This window comes from Podarcis melisellensis (assembly GCF_964234715.1).
Source record: "Podarcis melisellensis genome assembly, chromosome: 6".
Taxonomy (NCBI): Eukaryota; Metazoa; Chordata; class Lepidosauria; order Squamata; family Lacertidae; genus Podarcis; species Podarcis melisellensis.
In genome coordinates, this window is record NC_138538.1 from 52,498,915 (window position 1) to 52,524,613 (window position 25,699).

Genomic DNA, 25,699 nt, shown 5'->3' on the forward strand with positions numbered 1-25,699 from the left:
ATCCGAACCAAAAGCATGCTATTCAACTCCCCTCTGAAATCTGCCACGTTGACAAAGGAGGCATACAATCTCTGTAGCAGCATCTCTGCCTAGCAGTAAGATGAACCAGCAAGTCTTCATGATTTTAATTGTACCCCAAATAAAGTCCAGATGCAGAACAATTTCAAAACCGACTGTGTTGGTTTGTCATTCTGATTTCTATTGTATGTGAAAGGCTGCAGCTCAGTGGGACAGAACATGCTTAGGATATAGAAAAGTTCCAGGTTCAATCCCTGGCATTCAGGTAAGAACCCCAGGAGTATGCTGCTCGGGTCCAATCCCAAAATGGTATGAAGTCTCTGGGTTGTAGTCAAACTAGTGCTACATCCTTGTTCCACCGGCAGGAGGATTTCTGCTTGTGCAACCTAACTCTCTTCCTCTCCCTCTCTCCTTTCCCTGTATGCCCCCTAAAACTTATCCCCATGGTTCCCCCAACTCTCCAAAGCAGATAGGGGGTAGGTACAGGGTACACACACACAGGTAAAAGAGCGGATGTTCCATTACACCAATGTAAATCCTTGCACTAATCGAACAAGTGAATTGGATGAGATGAGTGTCAATGTGGAGAATTATTAGCACAGGAAAAGATTAATTTGTCCAACTGTGTGCATAATGGAATGAAAGCCACACAATTTTTAACATTTCTGAACTGAGCCGGCTGCAAGCTTTGAACAGCAATAAACATCTTGTCAGCTTATGCTGCAAAGCATTTCCTTAATATAAAATTTGATTTTGAAAATAAAATGCCAATTACACCCCAAACAAAGTGTTTTTATTTAAATTTGACATTCACAAATGCATAGGTGCAAAATTCTGTAGCTAAAACCAGCTTTAATTCATACAAGTTTTTCTACAGTTCTAAAAGATATCCAATTTGCTTATGTCAGCAATTCAGCCAATATATATGGAAGGCCAGCTTAAAATAAATTATTCACACAACGCTCAACTAAAATATTTAGTGCAGTAGGCTAACACAAATTATAAAGAAAATAAACCAAAGCAAAGCTAAGAATCTTAGCAAATAATTCTGTTCAAAATTCTTTAAAAAACCCACAAAACTGACTGGCTATTCCTATGCGGAAAAGCTTCTCCTAAGACAAGAAACACTGGAGGATATGAAAATGGAATAGCTCAACTTTTCCTGGATAGTTTTAGTTCTCTTCACTGTAGCTAAAACACACAAAGGACAAGATCAATACAACCTTTCCGGCACCAAAGAAGCAGCTGTCTTAAATACTTCAGAGAAAAATAAACTGTCTCTTGCTCTTAATGCTGTGGAGTCCTTACTATTAAATCCTCTTTTTATATGACCACTCCAAACCAAATGTTTTAAGTCACACATTTGTTTTATAAATACACATCATTTTCATTTCTGCCATCACAAGAGATGCTATAAACAAATTTTATTATTGTGTATTAATTCTCAACCAACATATTTTCAATCTTGGCTGAAGGGCAACAGGGATCACTTCAGTTTTCAGAGAATGCCTCATCTTCACTGGAAGCATTCCAAAAGTGTTAAAATAAGAAACTCAGTATTCACCCAAAGGCCTTCAGTACTGCAGCACTAAAGTGGCTATCCCAGTTTCGTTGGCATTCTTGAAGAAGCAGGTAAAAAAGTTAACCATAGCTATAACCATCTATGTGCTTCTTCCCAACACAGAATGCCACATCCCAATGCTGAGGATACCAAACATTGAACAGAAGCTTGGATTTAAGCTTGTGGCTCAAACCCATTTCCCTCCTTTATTTCCATATGTTGCTGGGAGAAGTTACATTAGCACTACTGCACGGGACTGTGTGCTCCACAGCCTACAAAATATAGCAAAACACTTGCATTGTAAAACACAAGCAGCAAACCATTAACAACCTGAGCTAAAACAGTATTCCCTAGAATACATGATTTAGTTCTGCTTAATAGGTTACTGGTGTTATAGTCTTCACAGCCCCATGGATGTTCCTGTTAACATACGCAACTATTGTTCTAACCACAGTATTTGGTTCCTTCTTCAGAGAGAAGAAATTAGACCCAGTTCATGTTATCAGAGATTGGTGGAGACCTACTTTTTATCATCGGTCCCCACATCACACCAGCAAAATGGACCCATGTGAGTTTGATGAATGATGTGGTTCTTTCCCACATGTGCCACACACACACTCAGGAGCTGGAAAATGCTACTGTGGGAAGGAGCCATATACTGTAATTAAAAGAACACACAAGTCTCTGTACAATTCCCTTGCTGCTGAGGCAACATGAACTGGGCTTTGGAAAGCTTTCTGCATAAGAGGCATCCTTTGAAGTGAGATGGTTTCCAAACATGTTTCCCTTCATGAAAACTGAGATGGTAGAGTTCCGGAGGACTATCACTTTAGTAGTTGAGCATCCAGCCAGCCATGAATATTCCAAAGTATTTGAATGGGATTCCCTATTATGGTAAATATACACCTCAAAGAAAAATTAAACAATTGTCAGTTATTTGCTTAAGAGTGGGGCTAGAAAAGAGCTTCCTTCCATATTAACCATACAAACTAATCTTCCAAAAATACCTTCAACAATTTGGCATACAATCATATTACATAGGTACAAATAAATACTAGCCAAGTTATTTTTATTGCTTCATTTAATTTGGTCAACAGTTTTATACAGAAAGCAGATTAAAAAAGTGGTTGATACTTGTCTGAGAAAGCACTGGTTTTCAGTAATCTTGAAATATTTTTCTACTTCACTGGGCAAGGTCAACTTGCCCAGGTAGGAAACTGGTAGTAAAAAATTAGAGAACCTATGAGAAAAATTTGGTTTTCAAGGCTTTTCATTATTGTAATGTTTTTTGGAGGAATCGTTTCCATCTACTCTAGAGTAAACCAACATTATATCAGACCTCCATGTACACTAGTCTTCTGTTAACAGCGACCAGAGTGGCTGGGGCAACTCAGATAGGTGGCATATAGATAAAAGTATTATTATTATTGTCCATGGCATGCATATTCAGATGACTGTAAAGTCTGTACTTTGTTGTGTTACTTTGCTGATCAAATTAAAAGTGAAAAGGTAAAATCCTTTTAAAATATCAAAGAGTTCTTAAGTTTAAGCAAGGGAACTGTAAAAAGGACCAAGCTGCAGTATACATCCACAGACTCTTCACATTTGCACACACTTTTTAAAACAGCACATGTGGAGTCCCCAATCCAGATATGGACTGCGGTGCTGAATCAATGGGTTAATCTTTACTCTCTAAGTGGTGATCCCAATGGAAATCCCTCCCACAAGCTATTTGCCCTATGAGACAATTTCAGAAGACAGGATTTTCATCACAACAATGATACGGGGAGGGTTAACCCTCTTCTACTCATGCAACAGGGACGCAGGTGGCGCTGTGGTCTAAACCACAGAGCCTTGGGCTTGCTGATCAGATGGTTGGCGGTTCAAATCCCCGCGACGGGGAGAGCTCCCGTTGTTCAGTCCCAGCTCCTGCCAACCTAGCAGTTCAAAAGCATGTCAAAGTGCAAGTAGATAAATAGGTACTGCTCCGGTGGGAAGGTAAACAGCATTTCCGTGCGCTGCTCTGGCTCGCCAGAATCGGCTTAGACATGCTGGCCACATGACCTGGAAGCTGTCTGTGGACAAACACCGGCTCCCTCGGCCTATAGAGCGAGATGAGCGCGCAACCCCAGAGTAGTCCGCGACTGGACCTAACGGTCAGGGATATCTTTACCTTTACTCATGCCACAAGGGACACAGGTGGCGCTGTGGTCTAAACCACTGGACCTCTTGGGCTTGCTGATTGGAAGGTCGGTGGTTCGAATCCCCACTCTGGCACTCGTCACGCTCCTCCATACACCAATAGTGATTTAAGTCATGCAGGCCACATAACCCGGAAAGCTGTCTGTAGACAATGCTGGCTCCCTCAGCCTGAAAGCGAGATGAGCGCCACAACCCCATAGTTGTCTTTGACTGGACTTAATCCATCCAGGGCTCCTTTACCATCCTTTTTTAAACTTTACTCATGCCACATTGCCAACCTGGATCAGGACACCACACTGCTATTTTAAAAACAACAACACTATGTACAAATGCAAAGATACACTCCATGTTTGGTCCCAAATATCCCCAACCTTTTCCTCGCTCACATAAATCAAGAAAGAAGTAAAATGAGAGTACAGGTAAGTCACAACCTATGCTTATTTTACTAATGCAATTACGGCTTTGCGCAGGTCGGTGGGGAAATAAATACATGGAGAGTGGCAGAATCCCAATCTTTATTTCCCCAACACACACCTGTGCAGAGCTGTGATTGTGGGATTATCCATTAGAGGTTTACAGGGTCCCAGAGCCCTCCTGCCTGGGCAAGCACTTACTAGGGTTTGGAAGGGAGATGGGAGGACTCTAGGACGCTGTCAGAGCCCTTGTGCAGCCTTCCCCAAGCCAGGCAAGCAGCCCTCCAACTTGCAGGGGCCCTGGTTCCAGGGGTTCCTGACCAGGAACATAACCCCCATGTAAAACAACCTCTGATTTGCTGAGATTTGTATTAAGGTGAGGAAATTTAATTCAATAAATGTTAGCCAAAATAAGAGGGAAAGTCTACAGAAAGGCTAGTAACTGCACTTCTTCTAAAAGTTTTCAATACTAAACAATCCATATGAAATTGAATGGCAGAGGGAAAGAACTAGTTATTATTCTAACTCCCATGGTTCTGAGTATAAAATAAACAGGAACTTTATTTCATCTCATCTTCAGGGACAAAAGTCATTCTGAGAGTCTGGTAGACAGGTATCTTAGTATCTGAAAGTTATCCATGGATTCCCATGCAACTATGGGAAAAGCAGACCCCCAAAGTGTGGTCCTAAGGAGAAACATGTATTTCCAGCCTCCTCCAACACAACTTACTTTGGGATCCTTATTACTTTTAATAGATTGCCAAGTTGACTCAGATGTAATTGATTCAATTTTAAATATTTACAAGGAAAAGAGCCCCCATCCTGTGAAGATAGATGCTTTTATTTTTTTTTTATTCTAAAGTGCAGCTAATTTAAGGCAAATTTGAAATATAAAATACATGTCTGTCAATATATACACACATATTCTAATTTGAAGACAAGTGCTTCCCTTATAAGGGAAATAAAAACTTTGAGCTAAAATTCTTAGTGCAATTTAAGGTGCAGCCCAGTTATCCAAAACCATGGCAGAATACAATCCTCTAAGCCTCAATCCAGAGAAAATTTAGTTGCACCTATGTGCCCTCTACTTGTCAACAGAGTTTAGGCATTACCAAATAATCTCGGGATTAGAGGTTCAAAATTGAAAATCTGAGGAGTCTGTATCTCTTAAATTAAATCAAAAATTAGCTTTCCATATTTTCCAAAGAACACAAAATTAAAACGGTGTCAACATGTACACTAAGTTAGCTGCAAAGATTAGTATATAATTCAGAAAGTGCCAGATGTAGCTTTTAACTTATCAGTTTTTCTTGTATAGCTACTGTAGTCCTCCAATACTGTTATTTATATATGTAGAGATACTATAAACCTAAAGCCATCCTTAGTTCCAGTAAGGAATACTTCTCATCTCCATCTGTATCAAATTCTTTAAAGCTCTGGGAATCATACACTGCAGATCCAACCAGTTTTTGCAGGTCTTCATAGGATAGCTTGCCATCAGAGTCTTGGCTGATGGTCCTGAATAAATCCTGAAGGTCTGCAAGAAGGAACAAATAATTTTAAAGAACAGACAGTAGCTAAGAAGTATTAACACTTTCCTCCAGCAGCAGTAGCTTTTTCCACGAGACACACAAAATACACACTATATGGTCTGTAATATACATTCCGGTAGTGCTACTAGCACTGGATCTCCACAATCCTCCTTCCCTTGCATGCCAACGTTGCTGCTTCTATTGCCATTTGTTTAAACCAGTTTCTCATTACTAATCAGGATATGAAACCAGGCTGTTAGTCAAAATTCACCCAGTTTCCCAGTTCAGAGCTAACAGGAAACTGTGGCTTAAACATAGCACAGCAGAATATTTTCTCAGCATGTAAGGTAAGGAGGGGGAGTGATAACAGGGGGTAAGTGAGGCATGACTCATTCTCAGATTGCTAGATGTGAATCAGCCCAAAAGAGAATCATTCTCTGTGGACATTTAAACAAAAGCAACATTGATTTGCTAAAATATTGGACCTCTCTCAACAGTTTGAACCAGAAATCTCAGATTTGCTTGAGAACATTACAAAGTAAATTGTACTTCTGCCAAATAAATCTTGGTCAGTGTTTCAGTTCTTTTATCTTTTATACATCTTCACCACTGTTTTCTTTACTTTTGAACACATATGGCAGAACAGCATGCAACTTGCAACTGCACAAATCTTTTAAAAATATTCAAACAGACAAGAATCTACCTCCCTTAAGTTCCCCATCTTTGCAGGCTTTTAAGCAGGCATAAATGTTTACCACTGCATTTTCCATAATCTTAAGGATTCAGACTGGCTGCAATTGTGATGCTATTCTTGAGCTACCCACTATGACCCCAAGGTCTTGTTCCTGGCCACCTACTGCCATTTCAGACTCTGTAAGTGCATAAAATTATCTTTTTACCCAGGCATGCATCGCTTTACACTTGCTTGCACTGAATTGATTTGCTATTTTACTGCACATTCACTCAGCTTGGAGAGGTCCTTTGGGATTGTTTATGCTACATTTGAAAAATGTTCTCTATGGTTCATTCATCTCCAACCACATGCGGTTACCTTCTATGTTGGATATTCCAGGTAATGACAAGTCTCTTGGGTGTCTATTCCCCTCAAAACTGCTGCCAACTGATCTTGAAGAAAGTCTTGGAAGCTTTGTAGGCTTTGATGTAGTGCTCTGGAGCTTTCCTCCTGTCAAGAAATTTTACAGTAGGTTTTGCTAACTATCTGGCAAGAGTAGGTGGAAGGCAATTATGCTTCAAAAACGGGGCTACATGGAGATGGTATCAAACATAATATGGCACTTTCAACACAGTAACATACCAGAGATGTCATTAGTGGAAAAATCAGTGCAGGTGGCAGCAACCTTTTTGGGCTAGCGGGCATCTATGAAATTTTGAAAAAGTGCCATTGGTGCCAGTCACAAAAGGATTTCCACATCCAAAAGAACAGACAAAGCAACAGGGCAAAGTGGTGCAAGCATGCCCCTCCCTCCCAGCCTATGGGGAAAGGCATCTACATCAGCTACCACTGCACTCTCTCATAAAGAAGCTCATTGCACCTCTCCCCTTGTTACAACTGGAGTGGGGTGTCCAATTCTGGCATCCAATGTAACATGGGTATCTTTAAAGGGAGCATGTTCAGTGTAGGAGAGATTGAGCCAGTGCAAACAGGAACTGAGCCAGAAGAGCAAACAGACACTCACGTATTGCAGATTTCAAAGAGTATATTTACTGGTACTGGTGTCACACTGGTAACCCCAGACTTTAACATTTTATAGAAAGTATCTTCTAATGAGGAAGAGGGCTTTCCCCTTTGAACATGGAAAAGTAATGGCCCAGTCTTTTCCAACTTGCTTCTTCTTGTGCATTTTGAATGGAAAAGCACATTTCAAATGTATAACCTAGCCTTACTGATGTGGCACGTGTGTTTCTATGCTAGAGTATTAACTCAATAAGGCAAAGAAAAATATTTTGACTGATCATTTACTGGGGACTTTGACATGATAGCTACCTTGCCTTTTCATTACAGCACAGTAAGAGTGATATACATGTATAAACGCTTACTTGAACGATCAAAGCAGTTCATATGCTGAAAGTGATGGAACTGATAAATTTGGAACTGAATTGTACATGCCTCAATTGTTTCTGTTAATAATGTGGTTCTGCTAATAGTTTTCCCTTCCAAAGTAAGCACTTATATTTTTACACTTCTTGTTATTTGCCTTTCCATAAAGGATAAGCTATGAGAGGCTTCGGTCAGAAGCTTGTAACTAGAGGCCAGCCATCAAACATATTTCCACTCCTTTCAGCACCCGGTTTGCTCATTTGTACAAGGAACTGTAGTGCAAATGACTCATTATTAAATTAGCTAAAGCAGTAGTATAGTAATTTAGTGCAGGAAGTGAAACTATATGTAACATTCACCTTTTTTCAATGCTTCAGATCGATCACTTTCTGGTTTGCTTGACAGAGCGTTGATCAGCTGCAGCTTCTCTCTTAACATAGATACCTGAGAATCCCCGTTTTCTATATTCTGTACAATACCAACAGAAATATTTCCATGAAAAAACACTGCCAATTTCAGACTAAGTTGTAATAAACTGAAAGATTCCACAGTTCAGAAGTCTAAATACTTGATCTATAAGCATCATATCACCCATATGTTCTGTAGAACCCCTGTGGCCTATTATGGTGGCCATAGGATTAGATAACATAATCTTCCTTAAGATGCTACAATACACTTTTTCCATAGACCAATAAGCCAAAATAAAATATTGTAATAATTTCACTTGCCCACTAACCTGACAAAACAAGAACATATTCAATAGGACTAGCTTAGTATAGCATTTTCTGTACGAGCGAGTACCTTATTTGTGAAAAATAAGATACTCTGCACCAACCAACCTCACCCAGCCAGCATTTAAAATGGTCATTTCATTTTATCAAAATCTGCATAACCTTGTTTATCCTTAGTAAGTTCTTATTACCTAGGAAGATCTTAAGAGTGTCTCTCTGGTGTGCAACATGTAGCTTGCTTTTAAAAGCAAGCCAGAGAGATCTCCAGCATATACAGTTTTATACATTGCAGAGAATAGATTTCTTATATATTGCTAGAAATTTAAAGCTGTACCATTTTGCATATTTCCTTAGTTGGAATTTGTTAAAACACCTTCCTATCTTTATGGGTAAATTAGGGAAAGCAGGAAAAAAATGTGTAGTAATATGATATGGCTTGCTTTTAAACACTACTTCTGGGTTCCCTAGAATTACCTCCATGCCCTGTACCTTTTCAGTAGTAGTTTCATTCCTTGGTTCATTTTCTACTTTCACCGAGGTAGTTAAGTCGCTCACCTGCAAAAAGCAAAACCAAAAGAAAGGCTTATGTTTGTGTCTTCTTCTAAAATATAGTTTACCCTTAAGCGATACAAGAAATGAACACCCTAGGACTAGCCAGTAATCACAAAGATATTAAAATGTAGCTGTGTGAGAAAGCATCAAGACCTATTATTTGAACAACTATACTGGAGAGAAAAGTTAATATACAAGGCTCACCAGGACATGCTGAGATCAATGGAAGCTCAGACAGTCCTAGTCTGCAACTAGCACAACCCAGTGGCTATTTAAGCAAAAAGAGAAAGAGAAGTACACTGGAGGTTGAAATAGCATATCAATAAGGCTACCACTCAGCATGACTGTATAATAACTGTACAACAGGAACACACACACAGCAGTGCTGCCAGAAAGGTGAAGTTGGGGATCCAATATACTGAACAACTAAAATCTAATGAAAGTTACACATTTTAGTGCCAATGTCCAATACAACCTGATCAATACAGCTTCTCCTAGCCTTCCTTCTACATTTGCCATCTTAGGTGGCAATTGTATTATACAGTTTTCAGTCCTACATATGGCCAAGATTTCCAACTTCATTATTTGAGATTTCTAATCCTCTAAAAACATTAAAGTATACATTCAACTATTACACTTGCTCTAGATGTTTGCCATTTCACCATAGTACTTCCACTCCTGTGTTTAAATTTTTTAAAAAGAAGAGAATCACAGAAAAATATCATTTTGTCTAGTGCCCAGCCAAGTTGCCATTCTGATAGCCAGTTCCACCAGCTCCTTTTCTTTTCATCCCAATATGTCCCAAAATCTTGCAGAACATGGAAAGAAAAATGTTTTCAGTGAGAAAAAATGAAGTAGGCATGTAGAATCTGGCTTTGTCAACATTTCAGGCTACTTATTAACGTACAAGATTTTTCTAGGTGCAGAGTCTCAATGCATAGTCAGATGAGAGTAACTACACAAAATGCTGCAACAAATATTAATTGATTCAGGTAGGATCTTACTTGCAATGCAAGCACTACTACTGCATCCATACAAACTTGCAATCCAAGTCCAATCCAATGCATGTCGACTCAGAAACAACTCCCTCTGACATAAATGGGGCTTACTTCCCAAGAAGTGTGTAGGACTGCCGTTTTAACTTTGTAATAAAACTGAAGCATAGTTCTCATAGTCATTAAGAGTATAGTGGATTTTACTGTTCAAATTATCAGTCAACAAAAGCTGTACAAGCAAATTAGAAATTCAAGGTGACCAAGATCCACAGTAACACAGAAAGCATCACTGAATATCCAACTGACAGCTCATATTGTTGCAGAAATTCATTAATTCAGTGCAAAGCTTGTGATAGAAGGAATCCAGATAACTAGAGAATGGCCTCTTTCATTATAGTTAGCATTTATAACTCCACACACCAAGCGTGAATTGCAATTTCTTTTTGGAAAGTGTGGCTTTCCCAGTATCAGTTCAACCACTATGCAGCACAACAAATCCATATAGACAGAAAACATAACTGTTTTGCAAAAATTCGTTTCTCAAACACCCACAATAGCTAGGCACTTACCATGCCAAGGGTCAGGTTTTCTCTTTTTTCCAGTTTATTCACTGTCATATGATTTTCTAATGAAGCAACTCTCCAACTTAGATTACCAACTGTGGAGTCCATATTGAAAAGTTTTAAATCATTCTGTTTCTGGTACAACATTAGGGTAGAGTTTACCTCTTCTATAGAGGTATGTAGGTACTGGTTATCCTGTTCAACACAGAAAAAAATGTTCTTACCCTATTATAGAAACAGCAATAACTGTTTATACTTATGCAATTGTTGTCATTCATCTGCAGCTTGACTCTATGCTGGCATAAATAAATCCCTAAATTCAGCAAAGAATATTCCCAAGAGTCATTGGATTGCAGCTCAAATGGGGTTTAGAGCCACTTGACAAATCCTTAAATGAAAGAGGTCTGTTAGTTCTTTGAAAGTTGAAAGCTGGGTTTCAGCAACTACCCTCTGTGAAAACAGGTGTGCTAAATCTCACAGGCCTTATGTTCAGTTCTTTTAGTGCAAGCTGCCTTCAAAGAGTACAAAGCCTAACAGATCAAACAAAATAATTTGCCAACATGTTGTTTTAATACCACTGTGTTATTTAATATATTTTACTGATACCTTTATTTTATAATAAATACACTTTGCCAGTGTTTTGCAAGGAAGTTTGACAAGTGGGCATAGCAATTTACTACTCACTAATTAAGTACTTAACTAGGGCAAATGACTAACCACAAAGCTAGGAGATCTATTTCAAGAACTGCCATGTTGTTGGCTGTTTTAATATTGATGGTTTCTTTCAAAGAAATTGTATGTTTTTCCTTTTTAACAAGCAAAGAAAGACATATTGCTCAATTTTCAGAATTCACAGTTGGACAATAAATTAATTAAAATGAATTAAATTGCCTCAAAATAGTGTGTGAGAAAGCTTCTTAGTTCTCCAAAACTCCACATTGTGCTGGATGTTATGCAATACAAGGGATTGAGGGAAGAGACTATTACACAAATCACAACCTAAAATTAATATCCAGCTTCTTAATATGAAGACTGTCATATTCTCTTTTATTTCTGCTCTCTGCCTAGGAAACTGAATTTCACTAATGGTTAGACACAGACCTGGGCAAAAGATTCCTGCTTTGCAGGGGGTTGGACTAGATCAGTGATGGCCAAACTTGGCCCTCCAGCTATTTCGGGACTACAACTCCCATCATCCCTAGCTAACGGACCAGTGGTCATGGATGATGGGAACTGTAGTCCCAAAACAGCTGGAGGGCCAAGTTTGGCCATCACTGGAATAGATGATCCTTATGGTTCCTTCCAACTCAATAATTCTATGATTCTATGAAGTTCTATTCAGTATAGATCCTGTGAAATTAATGACCACGACACCAATTTCAATCAGTCTACTCCAGGGGTCAGCAACCTTCTTCAGCCGTGGGCTGGTCCACCGTCCCTCAGAGAATGTGGTGGGCTGGACTATATTTTTTGGGGGGGAAATTGAACCAATTCCCATGCCCCATAAATAACCCAGAGATGAATTTTAAATAAAAGCACACATTCTACTCATGTAAAAACACGCTGATTCCCGGACCGCCCACGGGCCAGACTGAGAAGCCCACGGGCCTTAGGCTGCCTACCCCTGGTCTACTCCGAGTATAACTAATCTTAAATATCAACCCATGTTTCCTTAAAATAGAGGCTGACAGTTTCTCCTTTGTCCCAGAATCCTAGTTTAAAATAGTTTTACAGAAATCTTGAAATACTGATTTGCAAAGCATCTAAAGCAGCAACAAGCTGTACCTGTTTACAACTGTCTGTCAGATTCTTCTCACTTATTTGGGGGGTTGGAGAGGAGGGAAATGAAGGCAGCTGCTTTCCTCTAACATCTTCTGCGAGTTCACTCTAATAAAAGTAGTAAAAATGATTTTTTGAAACCAGTTATTTAAACTTTGAACATGGGAACCAAGCTTTCACAAACACAAAACTAGGAAGACAGAGGGTAGCAGACTGTGATATACAGAAATATACTGGTCTCCATGTAAATGTATTTAAGAGATTCAAAATAAATAAACAAGTGCAATATGACAAGTATTGTATGGATGGAAAGCAGTTAGGAAACATGAGAGATATGTGATGCTCCCTCAGCATGCGATTACTCAAAAGGTTCTTGTTATAATTAAAGTCACATTTACTTGCTTTGCTTGATTTAAGAAATAGTACAAGGAGCATATGAAGAGGGTGGATCAGGAAAGTCCATTGAGGCTAGACACCCAATCCCCTATTAATTGGGCATTAATCGTTAACTTATTTAGATCCTCAAAGATGACCAATATTTACAAATTTGTTTATAGTATCTAGGAATCTGAAAGACTTAAGCTTCCCATCCCTGTTAAACTTTAACATGGAGTTCTGCAACAATAAACTGGAGAATACAGATTTTCATCCAAAACATTGATTGCCTTTAAAAAGACATTTTTTTACTGTCAAATGACATAGCCAAAATGAAGTTCATATGGGAATTATCACAGAATGAACTACTATCAGATTAATACAAGTCCTTACCATCTCATTTTGGAGTGTCTCTATAGTTTTCTTATGTTCTTCAATTGCTGCCTGCATACTCTCAACATCATGATGAACACTAGTTACAGTGCTACCTATAGTAGCAACACTCTGGGGAAAAAACCCAATCATAATATTGTAGTATCAGTGGTATATTAAAAAGTGTGAGACTCAAATGTATTAATTCCAGAAGAGTAGCTAATAAATAATAATAACCACCACACTTCACATAAGATCCCAAGGCAGGTTACATTTAGAAACTTGTAATATAATACAACAATGCAAACACGAACATGCAACCCCAACCCAAAATACCAAGCAATACAATACAAACAACCCATATAACCTTACAAAAAACCACATGGGAGTGTCATACTGAACAAACTGCGCACATCCTGACATTATGCAATGTGACCCAGTGCAGCAGTATCATTTCCCACCTACATACTTCCTACAAGTGATTAACACCATTGTACACTGATAGCAGTGGTTCAAAAAACTCTGATTCAAAATACTTTTGTAGCTTGCAGAATTTGATAAACACAATATACTTGGTGTAGTACATACTTTCTGAAGCTCTTCTACTGTGACAGGAAGATTAATCAAATCAGAAGCAGATTTAATGTTCGTCTTGAGGTGATTTACAGCTGACATCAACAAAGAAATCTAAAACGAGAGGAAGATGTTATTTCATTCTCTCTCAGAGTAGAGGTTACAGATAAATCATTTAAACATAAATGGCACAGCACCTAATACTGGGAAGCCTCCTGAGTCTGCACTACATACAACTAGGCACAACCATGGTAACACTTTGCTCAGAATCTACTGGTGGATTCGTCAGTGTCAGCCTACTGATTAAGCAGGTTGCTAGCTCACTGCTAACTTCTAAGCACCATTAACTCTTCTATCATAAGAGAAGTGGGGTAAAAGGAAACATTTTCCAACTACCGAAATACACTAAACAGGCAAAAATTCAAAAAGCACACACTTCCTTCCCAGCTTTTAGAGTCACTGAACATTCTTTTTAAAATTTAGGAACAATCCAATTGTGCAGAGACTTTCTATGTTTACTCCTTCCATGACAACGCTTCTCAGTTTCCTTTTGAATATGATTTGCTGAAACAAGCTAATTTCATAACCAATGATTTGCAGTTGCCTTGTTTCAAGCAAGCAACAAATATTAACAAGTCAAGTGCAAATGAAGTGGAAGTAAAATTTCTTATTTCCTTTTAGCAGCAGCACAAAAGGAAGAGGGAGAGGGCAGCATGCTTGTTACTGTCACAATAAACCATGGTTTATTGCATTGTCAGAACTCAAGCTAAGCCAATGGCCACAACTGCACATAAGACTTAAACTATATTTAGAAATCCATACCGTGCGCAAGCCACATGCTGGAGCATGCAGCTTATGCCCTGCTGCTTTACACAAGCACATGAATAAACCACAAAGTCAACAGCTTTGAGTAACATCTGAACATGAAATCATGTTTTTTTCTCCTAACAAATGACCACTTTAGCCACTCCTAAATCATAGTTTGTTGGTGGCTTAGTTACTATGGTTTGTCAGGGAGAAAGCAAACCATGGCCCTAACTTTGGTAATTATTGTAACCTACCTATATTATGGCTTGTTTACCTGCTTGCACAAAGGAGAAGTGAAGCAGGAGCCCTTGGGTTGCATGAACCAGCACACAACTAATGTACTGTGTGGCTTACGGAACCATACTTTATAGCTTAGCATTATGTACTATCACAGACAGTAAAAAGAATGGATTAATAACTTTTACCAGTTTAAAAAATGTCAACATACACGTTGACCCAGAATGTTGCTCTTCAATAGCAATCATACCAATAATAGCAGATGGCTCAACTAAGATGTTATAAGACATATTTTAAATGGCTTAGATTGTAACTTTACTTGAATGGTCACTTACTTTACCTGTTTGCTTATTTCAGTGATGTTTACCCATATTTTGCTTAATCCCGCATCTCCATTCTCAATCTTTTCCAGTTCCTTTTGTTTATTAAGCAGATCTTCAGTCAATCTAGGAATTTCTTGGAATGAGGTTTTTTGATTAGACTCCACTAAAACACAAAGTCAGAAGCAATAGTTATCCATCAACACGAAGATCATTGCTTTGTAATTTGGGACTGAATTCTAAACATATTAGAATTGATTTTAGCCAAGCTTCCACACTGTGCATTTAGGAACAAAGAGTAAGCTAAACAAAGTTGTAGATTAACAGATATGTGAAAGACATCATAAAATGTATTGCAGGAACCACCTTCCTGTAATCTGTGTCTGCTCTTAAGAGAGAGAAGTTGAATTAAACAGGCAGTTTATTATTGTCAAGGAAATGAGTTACATACACTAATGACTAAATAACCATTGGAATTATTTTGATGAACAGACAATATGATGCTAAGGTACTATTAGTAATCTTTATTGAATTCCATTTTTACTCAGTCATTGTTATGTCCTTACGACTTCAGCTGTGTCATACGCTTCAGCAACATAACAAGAAAAAAGCAATACCCAAGCTGCTTGTACATTTGTTTATTATTAATTGCATTCATACCCCACCTTTCCTCCAAGGAGCTCAAGGTGGCATATATAGTCCCTCCCCAATTTTTATCCTCACAACAACCCTGTGTGGTTATGCTGAGCGACTGACTGGCCCAAGATCACCCAGTGATCTTCATGGCCAAGCAGAGATTCAAACTCTTTTGTCTCCCAGGTTCTACTCCAACACACTAACCACTATACCATACTGGCTGTTGGAAGAGCACAATGCTGAATTTCACCCACTAAGTATAATGGGACTCCCACTACCACTTTATGAAGTGTATATACAATATAACCTCTTTCTTTCAAGTTTCAAATATGCTTCCGAGCATGCTCTCCTTAGTAATTTTCTTTCATAACAGAGTTACGCTATTAAACTTAACCGTCTGTTAATATCTAGAAACATAGCTTTATTCAAGAATATTTTTATTACCGTAAATTTCGCTCCATAACACGCAGTTTTTTTCTCCTAGAAAGTAAGGGGAAATGTCTGTGCGTGTTATGGAGCGAATGCCTACAGATGGCGGGGGAATTTGCTGCAGTCGTGAGCAGTCCGTGGCTCGCTTTGAAACAGCAAAGCGGGTGTAAGCGGCTCCTGTCAGCTAGCGGAGCCGGGGAGGAGGGAGAGAAGCAGAGCGGGAGTTGGCTGCTTTAAAACAACCCCATGCTCTCTGTCCCTGCCTGCAGTTTTTTGCTGTCCGATTTTGGATTAGCCACTGTAGGGGCTGTGTGTGTGTGTGAGGGCTCCTCCTCCTGCTTCCCCTTCACTCTCCCAGCCCCCTGCGCTCCCTCCGACTTTAGGATTGACACTGTGTGTGTCTCCGTGTGTGTGAGGGCTCCTCCTCATGCTTCCCCTTCACTCTCCCAGCACCCGTGCGCTCTCCCTCCGACTTTAGAATTGACACTCTGTGTGTCTGTGTGAGGGCTCCTTCTCTTGCTTCCCATTCACTCTCCCAGCGCCCCTGCACGCCCCTGCGACTTTAGGATTGACACTGTGTGTCTGTGTGTGTGAGGGCTCCTTCTCCTTCTCTTGCTTCCATTCACTCTCCCTGCGCCCCTGCACTCTCCCAGCGCCCTGCGACTTTAGGGCCAGTTCTCTCTCTCTCTCTCTCTCTCTCTCTCTCTCTCTCTGTGTGTGTGTGTGTGTGTGTGTGTGTGTTTTGACCTCACTGCGCTTGTTGGGGAGGAGTGTTGGTCGCAATTTTTCTTGATTTGTCTCAGAATGCTTACTATCATGGTTTCCTTGCCGGGGAGGAGGGATAGAAGCAGAGCCTGCTTGTTTTAAAGGAGCAAAGCCGGAGAGGAGCCTCTCCTGCATTATTCGCAGCATCCTTCTCCACACCCCCCCCCACGTGTGCTCCTTGTCCCTTGAGTGTTTTTCCTTCCCTCCCCACTTAAAACGTGGTTACAAAGCACGGATCCACATGGATCCTCAGGATTTTTGTATTGGGCTACCCCAAACTCACTGTCAGATCACATGTCTGTGGCCACAGCATGAACCACAAAAATCATACATCCACTGTTTCGTTGAGAATATTTCTTTCTTGTTTTCCTCCTCTAAAAACTGTGTGCGTGTTATGGTCAGGTGCGTGTTATAGAGCGAAAAATACGGTATATTTTTTCATAAATATGTGTACTATCAGTGTTTCATTAAAAAAAATCAAGGCAGCTTACAACTGAGAAAATCTAAAACTAGCAGTTATCACATTTACTTTTTTTCTTAATTGCCTGCCTAAGCCTAGTGACATAAAAAGTGTTCAGCAAAAGTTTAAAGACTAAAGCAGATGTCTGCTGAATCTCAACCAGAACAGCATTTTGCAGGACTGGGTCAATGATGCTGAAAGCTTGCTTTACTGGCTACATAATTTGAACCTCAGTGACTTAAAGGATAACCAGCAATGCTCCTACAGATCATATAACTGATTGAGCTAGGATATAAGGCAGTCATTAAAGTACCTTGGACTTAAGTTGTCCAGAGCTTTGTAGATTAATACAACAACCTTAGATTGATGGACCTTGGACCTAGCTAGGTAAAATGAAATAAAATTGAATTCTGAATGCCTGGATGATTGGATAGAACTATTTAAAGCTTTTAGAACGAACACCAGGGAGCTCTTTTAAGTAAACTGTGTTTTTCATTTTTTTCTTAGTAGAGAATTCAGTTCTTAAAAGCGACAAATACAGCTGAGAAATGCAGTAATTGCTCAGCCTATATGAAAAACTGTCATATTCAACACAGTACATTTTCAAGACAGTTCATTAACAGACATAAAACCAAGTAACCTATTTGAAGAATGAATAGCGCTTTGAAGATTAAGCTCTAAAGCTGATGGGTGACCTGAAAGTGTCATAATAAACAAAATAGTATTTCACCATTGCCGTTAGTGGTTTTCCTCCTGGAAACACGCCAATTAATTGTGAAATCCTCTCCCCTACAGAGTTGGGTCAACAGCAAAAGTGGTTTGTTATATGCCAGTATATAGTCTCACACATCACCTGGACCAAGTATCCAGGTATGTATATAAATTATATCAAAAAGGCAAATTATAGTTGCTGTGATAATCAATACATGTATGTACAGTGGTGCCTCGCAAGACGAAATTAATTCGTTCCGCAAGTCTCTTCGTCTTGCGGTTTTTTCGTCTTGCGATGCACGGTTTCCCATAGGAATGCATTGAAAATCAATTAATGCGTTCCTAGGGAAACCGCCTTCAGACCAGGTCCGGGGACAGTCTGTCCCCGGACCTCTTCTGAAGGCTGGGGGGCGGGGACAAGGGCTTTTCTTCCCACCCCCAGCATTTTAAAAAACCTGGGACAGCGGAGGACTTCTCCGCTGTCCGGGGCGATTTAAAAGCCCCTGGGAAGGCAGGCAGGGGGGACAAAGACTTTCGCCCCCCCGCCCGCCTTCAGAAGGTGTTCCCGCCCCCCGCCCGGCTTCGCAGCGAAGCCCGGCGGCTGGGGCAGGTGTTCCCGCCCCCCCCCACCCTGCTTCGGAGCAGCGTTCCGAAGCGGGGTGGCTGGGGCAGGTGTTCCCGCCCCCCGCCCGGCTTCGCAGCAGCGCTACGAAGCCCGGCGGCTGGGGCAGGTGTTCCCGCCCCCCCACCCCGCTTCGCAGCAGCGCTACGAAGCGGGGTGGCTGGGGCAGGTGTTCCCGCCCCCCCGCCCGGCTTCGCAGCAGCGCTACGAAGCCCGGCGGCTGGGGCAGGTGTCCGGGATCTCTTTTGAATCAAGCGGCTGCGGAGAGACGCGATCTCCCCGCAGCCGCTTGCTTCAAAAGAGGTCCGGGATCTCTTTTGAAGCAAGCGGCTGCGGAGAGACGCGATCTCCCCGCAGCCGCTTGCTTCAAAAGAGGTCCGGGATCTCTTTTGAAGCAAGCGGCTGCGGAGAGACGCGATCTCCCCGTAGCCGCTTGCTTCAAAAGAGGTCCGGGATCTCTTTTGAAGCAAGCGGCTGCGGAGAGACGCGATCTCCCCGCAGCCGCTTGCTTCAAAAGAGGTCCGGGATCTCTTTTGAAGCAAGCGGCTGCGGAGAGACGCGATCTCCCCGCAGCCGCTTGCTTCAAAAGAGGTCCGGGATCTCTTTTGAAGCAAGCGGCTGCGGAGAGACGCGATCTCCCCGCAGCCGCTTGCTTCAAAAGAGGTCCGGGATCTCTTTTGAAGCAAGCGGCTGCGGAGAGAAGCGATCTCCCCGCAGCCGCTTGCTTCAAAAGAGGTCCGGGGGCAGCGGGAAGAGCTGCCCCCGGACCTCTTTTGAAGCAAGGGGCGGTGGGGAGAAGCGATCTTCCCGCCGCCCCTTGCTTCAAAAGAGAAGACCCGCTGTCCCCGGGGCAAGCTTCGTTTTGCGAAGCAAGCCCATAGGGAAATTCGTCTTGCGAGGCAACTCGAAAACGAAAAAACCTTTCGTTTTGCGAGTTTTTCGTCTCGCGAGGCGTTCGTCTTGCGGGGTACCACTGTATACCTTCCAAGATTAACAGATCACAAAAGGAGGATCAGAAGTGTGTTTTGGAGTTTATAGTGAAGAAAAGCTTGGTTACAAATGAACTGGTAGTTTGTTTATCTTTCATAGCTATATAGTGTCAGCAGCTTTGAAGAAAATCACTTCCTCCTAAACAATTCCCTTCACCTCATGGTATTAGCCTTCCTTGGAATTCCTGTATGACAATTTCTATCTCATACTTCTAGTAAAATTAGCAAGGCACCAAATCAATATGGATCTTTCCTGTTCACAATCACCATCAGATGACACAGAGATGTGAACTTGTCTACCCACTGCCACCCACAAGACAAAGCAGCTGAAATTTTTCAGGATACTTTAGCAACTCCGCCTTTGAAAATATTCTTGAGTACTTGAATTTTTTTAACACATTCACCAAGGATCACAGAGATCTAATTACATGATTTGTAAGCATTAAATAGTTCAAATAAGACATATGCCAATAAATATGGCTTCTGCGTTTTAAAAATACACGTATGGCCATGTGTTTTCATTCACCTGTGGCTTATAGAGGATGGCAACAGAGTTATAGTATTTTGTACACAAATGACCATTTGTCAGCATGTTTGCTTCATATTAAAACAGACTATAAATAGAGTGTTTTTGGCAATTACCAGCTATATAAGACTTTGTCCCATATCCCACAAGTTATTATAAAGAAAGGGAATACCAAAAATCAGTACTTACTGGTTCGAAACCGCTCCTTTAATTCATCCAGGTCTTCCTTGAGAGCAACCTGCATCCATACCAAGCCAACACAAGCTACCACACAAGCAGCCAAAATGACAAAAGCACATAATGGGTAGCAAAGCTTGCAGCATCGCAGGTAGTCACCCCTAAATGAATAAATAAATGGTTCAGCTACATCACAATGGCCAAATAGAGGTCAAAGATGTTTTATTCGGCTTTACGCCCATCATGAAACACACACACACACAAATCAAATAAAACAGCGGACTCGTACAAACCACAAATAATATAACACGATTCACAACTCACAAGGGCAGATATTAGCCATTCATAAGAAAAGATTAAGATTAAGATTAAAAAATTTAGGCACTACATTAAAATCAATATCTGATGTCATTATAGAAAATTCTTATAACTATCAATAATCAGCTAACATTCCATTCCGTCTCTTGTATGAGAGGACGGCTGTTAGGAATTTAGCAACCTGTAGGGTCATATAAGGATCCACATCTTGAAGAACCCAGGCAAGCTGTAGGTCTACTGGTTTGTCAGCCATAGGCTGGATTGTGGAGTTTAGTATACTAGCACGGGCTGAACTGTACAAAGGGCAGATAAACATAACATGATGTAGAGCTTCAGATGTTTTCATTTCACAAGCACACATTGAAGAGACTTGGCCCTTAGTGAATCTATGTCTCAGCACATTTGTTGGAAAGACATTGAACCTAGCTCTAATGAAGGCATATCGGTGAGACGCGGCCATAAGCGATGTTAAGTAGGACGGAGCGCGGTAGATAGGGGTTATGCCGAAATTTAACGGCGAACAGGCTCCACCACCAGCTACGAAATTTTGGTATAGCTCCGCATCATCCAGCCTTTGATTTATACACCTTTTTGCCACATTTAGATCCAGTTTGAGCAGTTCAGTGGGCGAGATCTCATAGGACAGCAATTTGGCATGGATTTTTCCTGACCACAAATTTGTGAAGTCATCACGCCACATGCAATGAATGAGATAGTGGTTCGGGAGTTTATGCCATAGGGATATCCAATAAATGAAAACTCTCCTTCATATAACTAACTCCACTGAGGGGATCTTCATTTCTAAGCGGATAGCCGCATTACTTACGCAAGTTGGTAATTTTAGAAGTCGGCGTAAGAATTGGCTTTGAAGTGACTCTAAAGGTGAGAGGTTTGCAAAGGCAGCCCATAAAGGTGCAGCATAGGCCATTGTGGCCATCACTTTGATGCTATACACTTTCAAGGCCGCAGGGATGAATAAGGCCCCCTCAGAGTAGAAAAAACGGAGGAGGGAGTGTGATAGGGCTTTTGTCTTGTTTTGAAGATATTCAACGTGCGCTTTCCACCCTAAATTATATTGAAAATAAATTCCTAAATATTTAAATTTATGTACTTGTTCGATTTTCGTGCCCTCCAGTTTCCATGAATAAAGTTTTCGACTCCTTGAAAATATCAGTACTTTGGACTTGGTGTGGTTGATAGACAGATGATTAGAATGGCAATATGTCGCAAAAATCTTTAGTGCCCTCCTTAAACCCACTCTGGAGTAAGAGAGTAGTACCGCATCATATGCGTAGAGAAGTAGAGGACAACGGTAATCTGCTATACGAGGGGCATGGATAAATTTTTGTGCGACGGCTAATGGGTTCCTCATATCACTGATAAATAAGTTAAAAAAAAGAGGCGCTAAAATACAACCCTGGCATATACCCTTATTTACTGGCACAGGGTTAGTCAGGTCTCCAGCAGGGGATATTCTCACCCTGGCCACGGACCCGGCATGAAGTTGGGAGATAAGCCACAGGAGCCTTCTATCTATTCCCCAGCCGGCAAGTTTATCCCATAGTAATTTCCTCAGAATACTATCAATGGCCAAATATCACACAAAATTGGCACTTACATTGTATTCAATATTAATGCAATATATTACTCTCTCACAATTCAATTCAATCCAATGCAAAACAGCTAGATAAATTCAAAACTAGTTTATTATTCAAGGGCCTTCACCTAAATCCCTTGACCAGAGGTTTTTATTAATTCTTGACTGTAGGAATTCCATTAATTATTCAGTATCTAGTAATCCAAGTTCTTGCTGATATTTTACCTTTTTTGATACAAATGTTCAAGGAAGAGCACTTGTCATGATGTTCTAGATTAGTATCCTAATCCAACAATGGAAACATTGGCAAAAGGGTACTTGCACAGAATAGCACAGGATCAGAATATCTAGCACTCTGTACATTTCCCTGGTCTTAACGTTAATTACAAATTACTACAACCAGCTTTTTTTGGGGGGGGGGGTTATAATCAAATTTGAAGTACTGTAAGAACTATTTCTGTTTTAATAAGCTTGAAGGAATTAGACCTTTTTTCACAATGCCCACAAAGCAGAATTTAGGGATAAGTCTTATTAGAACTGGTGCAGGAAACCTTTGGCCTTCCAGATGTTGCTGAACTACAACTACTGTCATGCTTGCTGGGGCTGACAGGAGTTGTAGTTCAACCACATTTAAAAGGGCCAAAGGTTCCCCACATCTGTACTGAGGATTCCTTCTTCCAGAACTCAAACAGAATCTTGTTTTACAACAAACTGCGCTGAAGACTTAATACATCAGATTGCCATTGACCAGTAGAAAGTACACCAACGACCACAGGAAAGGCATTAACCAGAGGTATAGATCAATCAAGATCAAATGTATTAGAGCATGGTTATGAGCACCCGAAGCTATATTCAGGAGATTTATATTTGGCATGCTCTGGTCCGTGGGGTCATAACGACTAAACAACAAGCTTAGCAGAACAGTCCCTGGGCTCCTTCAGGAAGAAGCATGGGGTATAAATTGAATAAATGAAATAAACAAAATGACAATAACCAAGCAAAAAGAATGGCACTAATTGTCCCACCCACACACCTGGGCTTAGTGCAAGAGCAACAAGTTATACCAGAAACACACCCAGCTATTCATGTCGCAGACAGCTTCCCTCTCAGAACAAAAACTCACTGTTTGTGTTAACAATCTGCTCCAGATCCTCAGTAGCCTTAACTCACTTTCAACCCCAGCACACCCAAATGTTACCCACCCAGTCTCCAACTTTCCAACTCAGCTGCAATCATGTCAACCTTACACTCCCAATGCCCCAACCCCTTTCCTCCCAGCATACTCCCGATGGAGCTAGTCACGTATCAACTCTTCCACATGCACCTCAACCCCCTCCCTTCATCCCTACCCACCCAACCCACTCTGGAGCCCCAAATCCCGCACGGGGCAGCCCGGCGCCCAATAATACATCGTATCTAAAATTATATTTCACACTCCTCTGGTCCTGCCCGAGCCATGCCTGCCTCTCCACGGACCGAGGTCCCTCGCCCCCTCCTCCCCAAGCGCAGCCCCTTCCTGCTTCTCTTGCGGGCCTCACTTGGCAAAGCGGGAGCGGGCGCCTGGGAGCCCGAAGCCGTCCCCGAACTCCGGGCCAGAAGAGCTGCTGCTGCTGCTCTCGGCGGACTCGGTGCGGAGGAGCCGGTGGCCCGAGGCGGAGCCTTTCCTCGAGTGTCTCTTCTTGCGCCCGCCGCCGCCGCCGCTCCCGCTTCCCCGGTCCCCATTCCCGCCGCCCAGTCCGATGAGCGCGTTGAGCTCCTTGCGCTTCTTCATCCTTTTCTGCTGGGCCGGGGCAGGAGCCGGGGAAGCCGGGCAGCAGCGCAACCCGGGAGGGGCTCCCAACTCCGGACCACGGCTCGCCAGCTTCAGCGTCTCGGAGGTTTCCCCGACCGCCCTGGAGCAGCCTCAGCGGGGCTGGCGCGGCGCCCTCAGACGCCGGCGGTGCCGTTGCTGCTCTTTTTTATCGGTTGCTCCTCCCGCCACAACCGCCCGACCCATGGCAGCTGAGCGGGCGCAGCTTCCTCCTCGCCCTCAGCGCCCGCCGGCCAACACGAGGCGCTGCCATTGGCTGGAAAAGGTTGAGGAAGCTGGCTGGACGGCTTTGCTCTGGCGCCTACCAGCATCGGCCGCTCCTATTGGACAAAAAGGCAACTCCTCTTCGCCTGTCACGCCTCTCTCAACCGTAGATGTATTCGGGGATTCTCATTGGCTGCTGAGCCAGTTAATGCCAGCCCACAGCGAGAACGTACGGAAATTATTAAAGGGCAAGTGCTGTATATAGCTTTGGGGTACTGTATTAGGTCAGTTTTAAGTACAGTAATGACCGAAACGTACTGAGCAGCTTCCGATCGGAAAATGAGACGGTCATTGACCAAGATGCACTTGGGGCTCAGACTCGGTCTCCTTGAATCTCACTGGAGCAGATGCTTCTCATAGTCTTTTGTTCTCATGTTCTGTTCTGTTTAAGCAACCACCTGAGAAAGTTGTGAATAAATCTGAGCTAACAATAATAGCCCTGTTCCTCTAATATATATCCATAGAAAAATGGTCACTGATGGTAATTTCACCTAGATGATCTAGGAAACATAGTTTGGAAGGGTTAGAAAATAAAAAAGTGGGCACCATGCACAAGTTAGCATAAGTCTGCAGAAACAATTTTCAAAAATCACCAGCGATGCTCTTATGAAGAACAGCACCTATATCCATAAAGGGCATGCCAAATTATAAATCTTTCAATAATAGCCAGTGTAATGTAATATAACATGTAATGTAATGTAATATAACATTGTTATAAGAGACTAGGTTGTAAAATATATACCCACATCTCCAGGAGACTGTCCTCTACAAGATGGCATTGAACTGAGTCCAATACTTTGTGGGACACAACATGCTGCAAATAGTAATCAAAACATATAGTGATTAAGCAGCCAGGGGTGTGCACCCTAAAATAATCTTTGGGCCACTACAAATCTTTGGTCCACACCTCCATAAGAGAATCCCCTGCTATACAGCATTGAATTGCATCTGGTCCAATGCTTTGAGAGTAGAACATTATCAAGCATGATGCCCTTGTGCCAATAGCCAGAATATGCAGACCAGAATCAGAAACTGCTGGTAAGCAACTGAAAATAATTTTGGGGCTATCACAAATTATTTACCCACACATCAGTGTGGTGGGGTGGCATCACTCATCTGATCTCCCAGCTGTTGAGTCACTGCTGCTTATCTGAGGAGAGGATGGAGCAGCAGGGAGGTCAATGCAATGCAAACATACCAGCAAGACCGCCAGATTCCTAGCCACCTCTCCCTCTCCTGCCTGGTAAACAGTGGCAACTCAGCTGTCAGACATTTAGGCGAATGCCACCACCTCACCATGCTGTCA

General features: G+C 41.7%; 1 protein-coding gene across 2 annotated transcripts; it reads right to left on the reverse strand.

Annotated features, from left to right (window-relative positions):
• Positions 1–1,402: 1,402 nt before the first annotated feature.
• EFCAB14 (EF-hand calcium binding domain 14) lies at positions 1,403–24,370 on the reverse strand. 2 transcript variants are annotated; one of them, XM_081913994.1, is made up of 11 exons: positions 23,858–24,370; positions 20,417–20,565; positions 15,110–15,255; positions 13,741–13,839; positions 13,174–13,284; positions 12,412–12,513; positions 10,633–10,821; positions 8,991–9,071; positions 8,145–8,253; positions 6,778–6,909; positions 1,403–5,731 (listed from the first exon to the last, which is right to left on the reverse strand). In XM_081913994.1, the coding sequence occupies exons 1-11, from the start codon at positions 24,088–24,090 to the stop codon at positions 5,556–5,558; spliced, it is 1,527 nt and encodes a 508-aa protein (XP_081770120.1). In that variant the 5' UTR covers positions 24,091–24,370; the 3' UTR covers positions 1,403–5,555. The 2 variants fall into 2 exon arrangements, with proteins under 2 accessions (XP_081770120.1, XP_081770121.1); XM_081913995.1 differs by having other exon boundaries at positions 9,006–9,071; positions 23,858–24,368.
• Between the last annotated feature and the right edge of the window lie 1,329 nt (positions 24,371–25,699).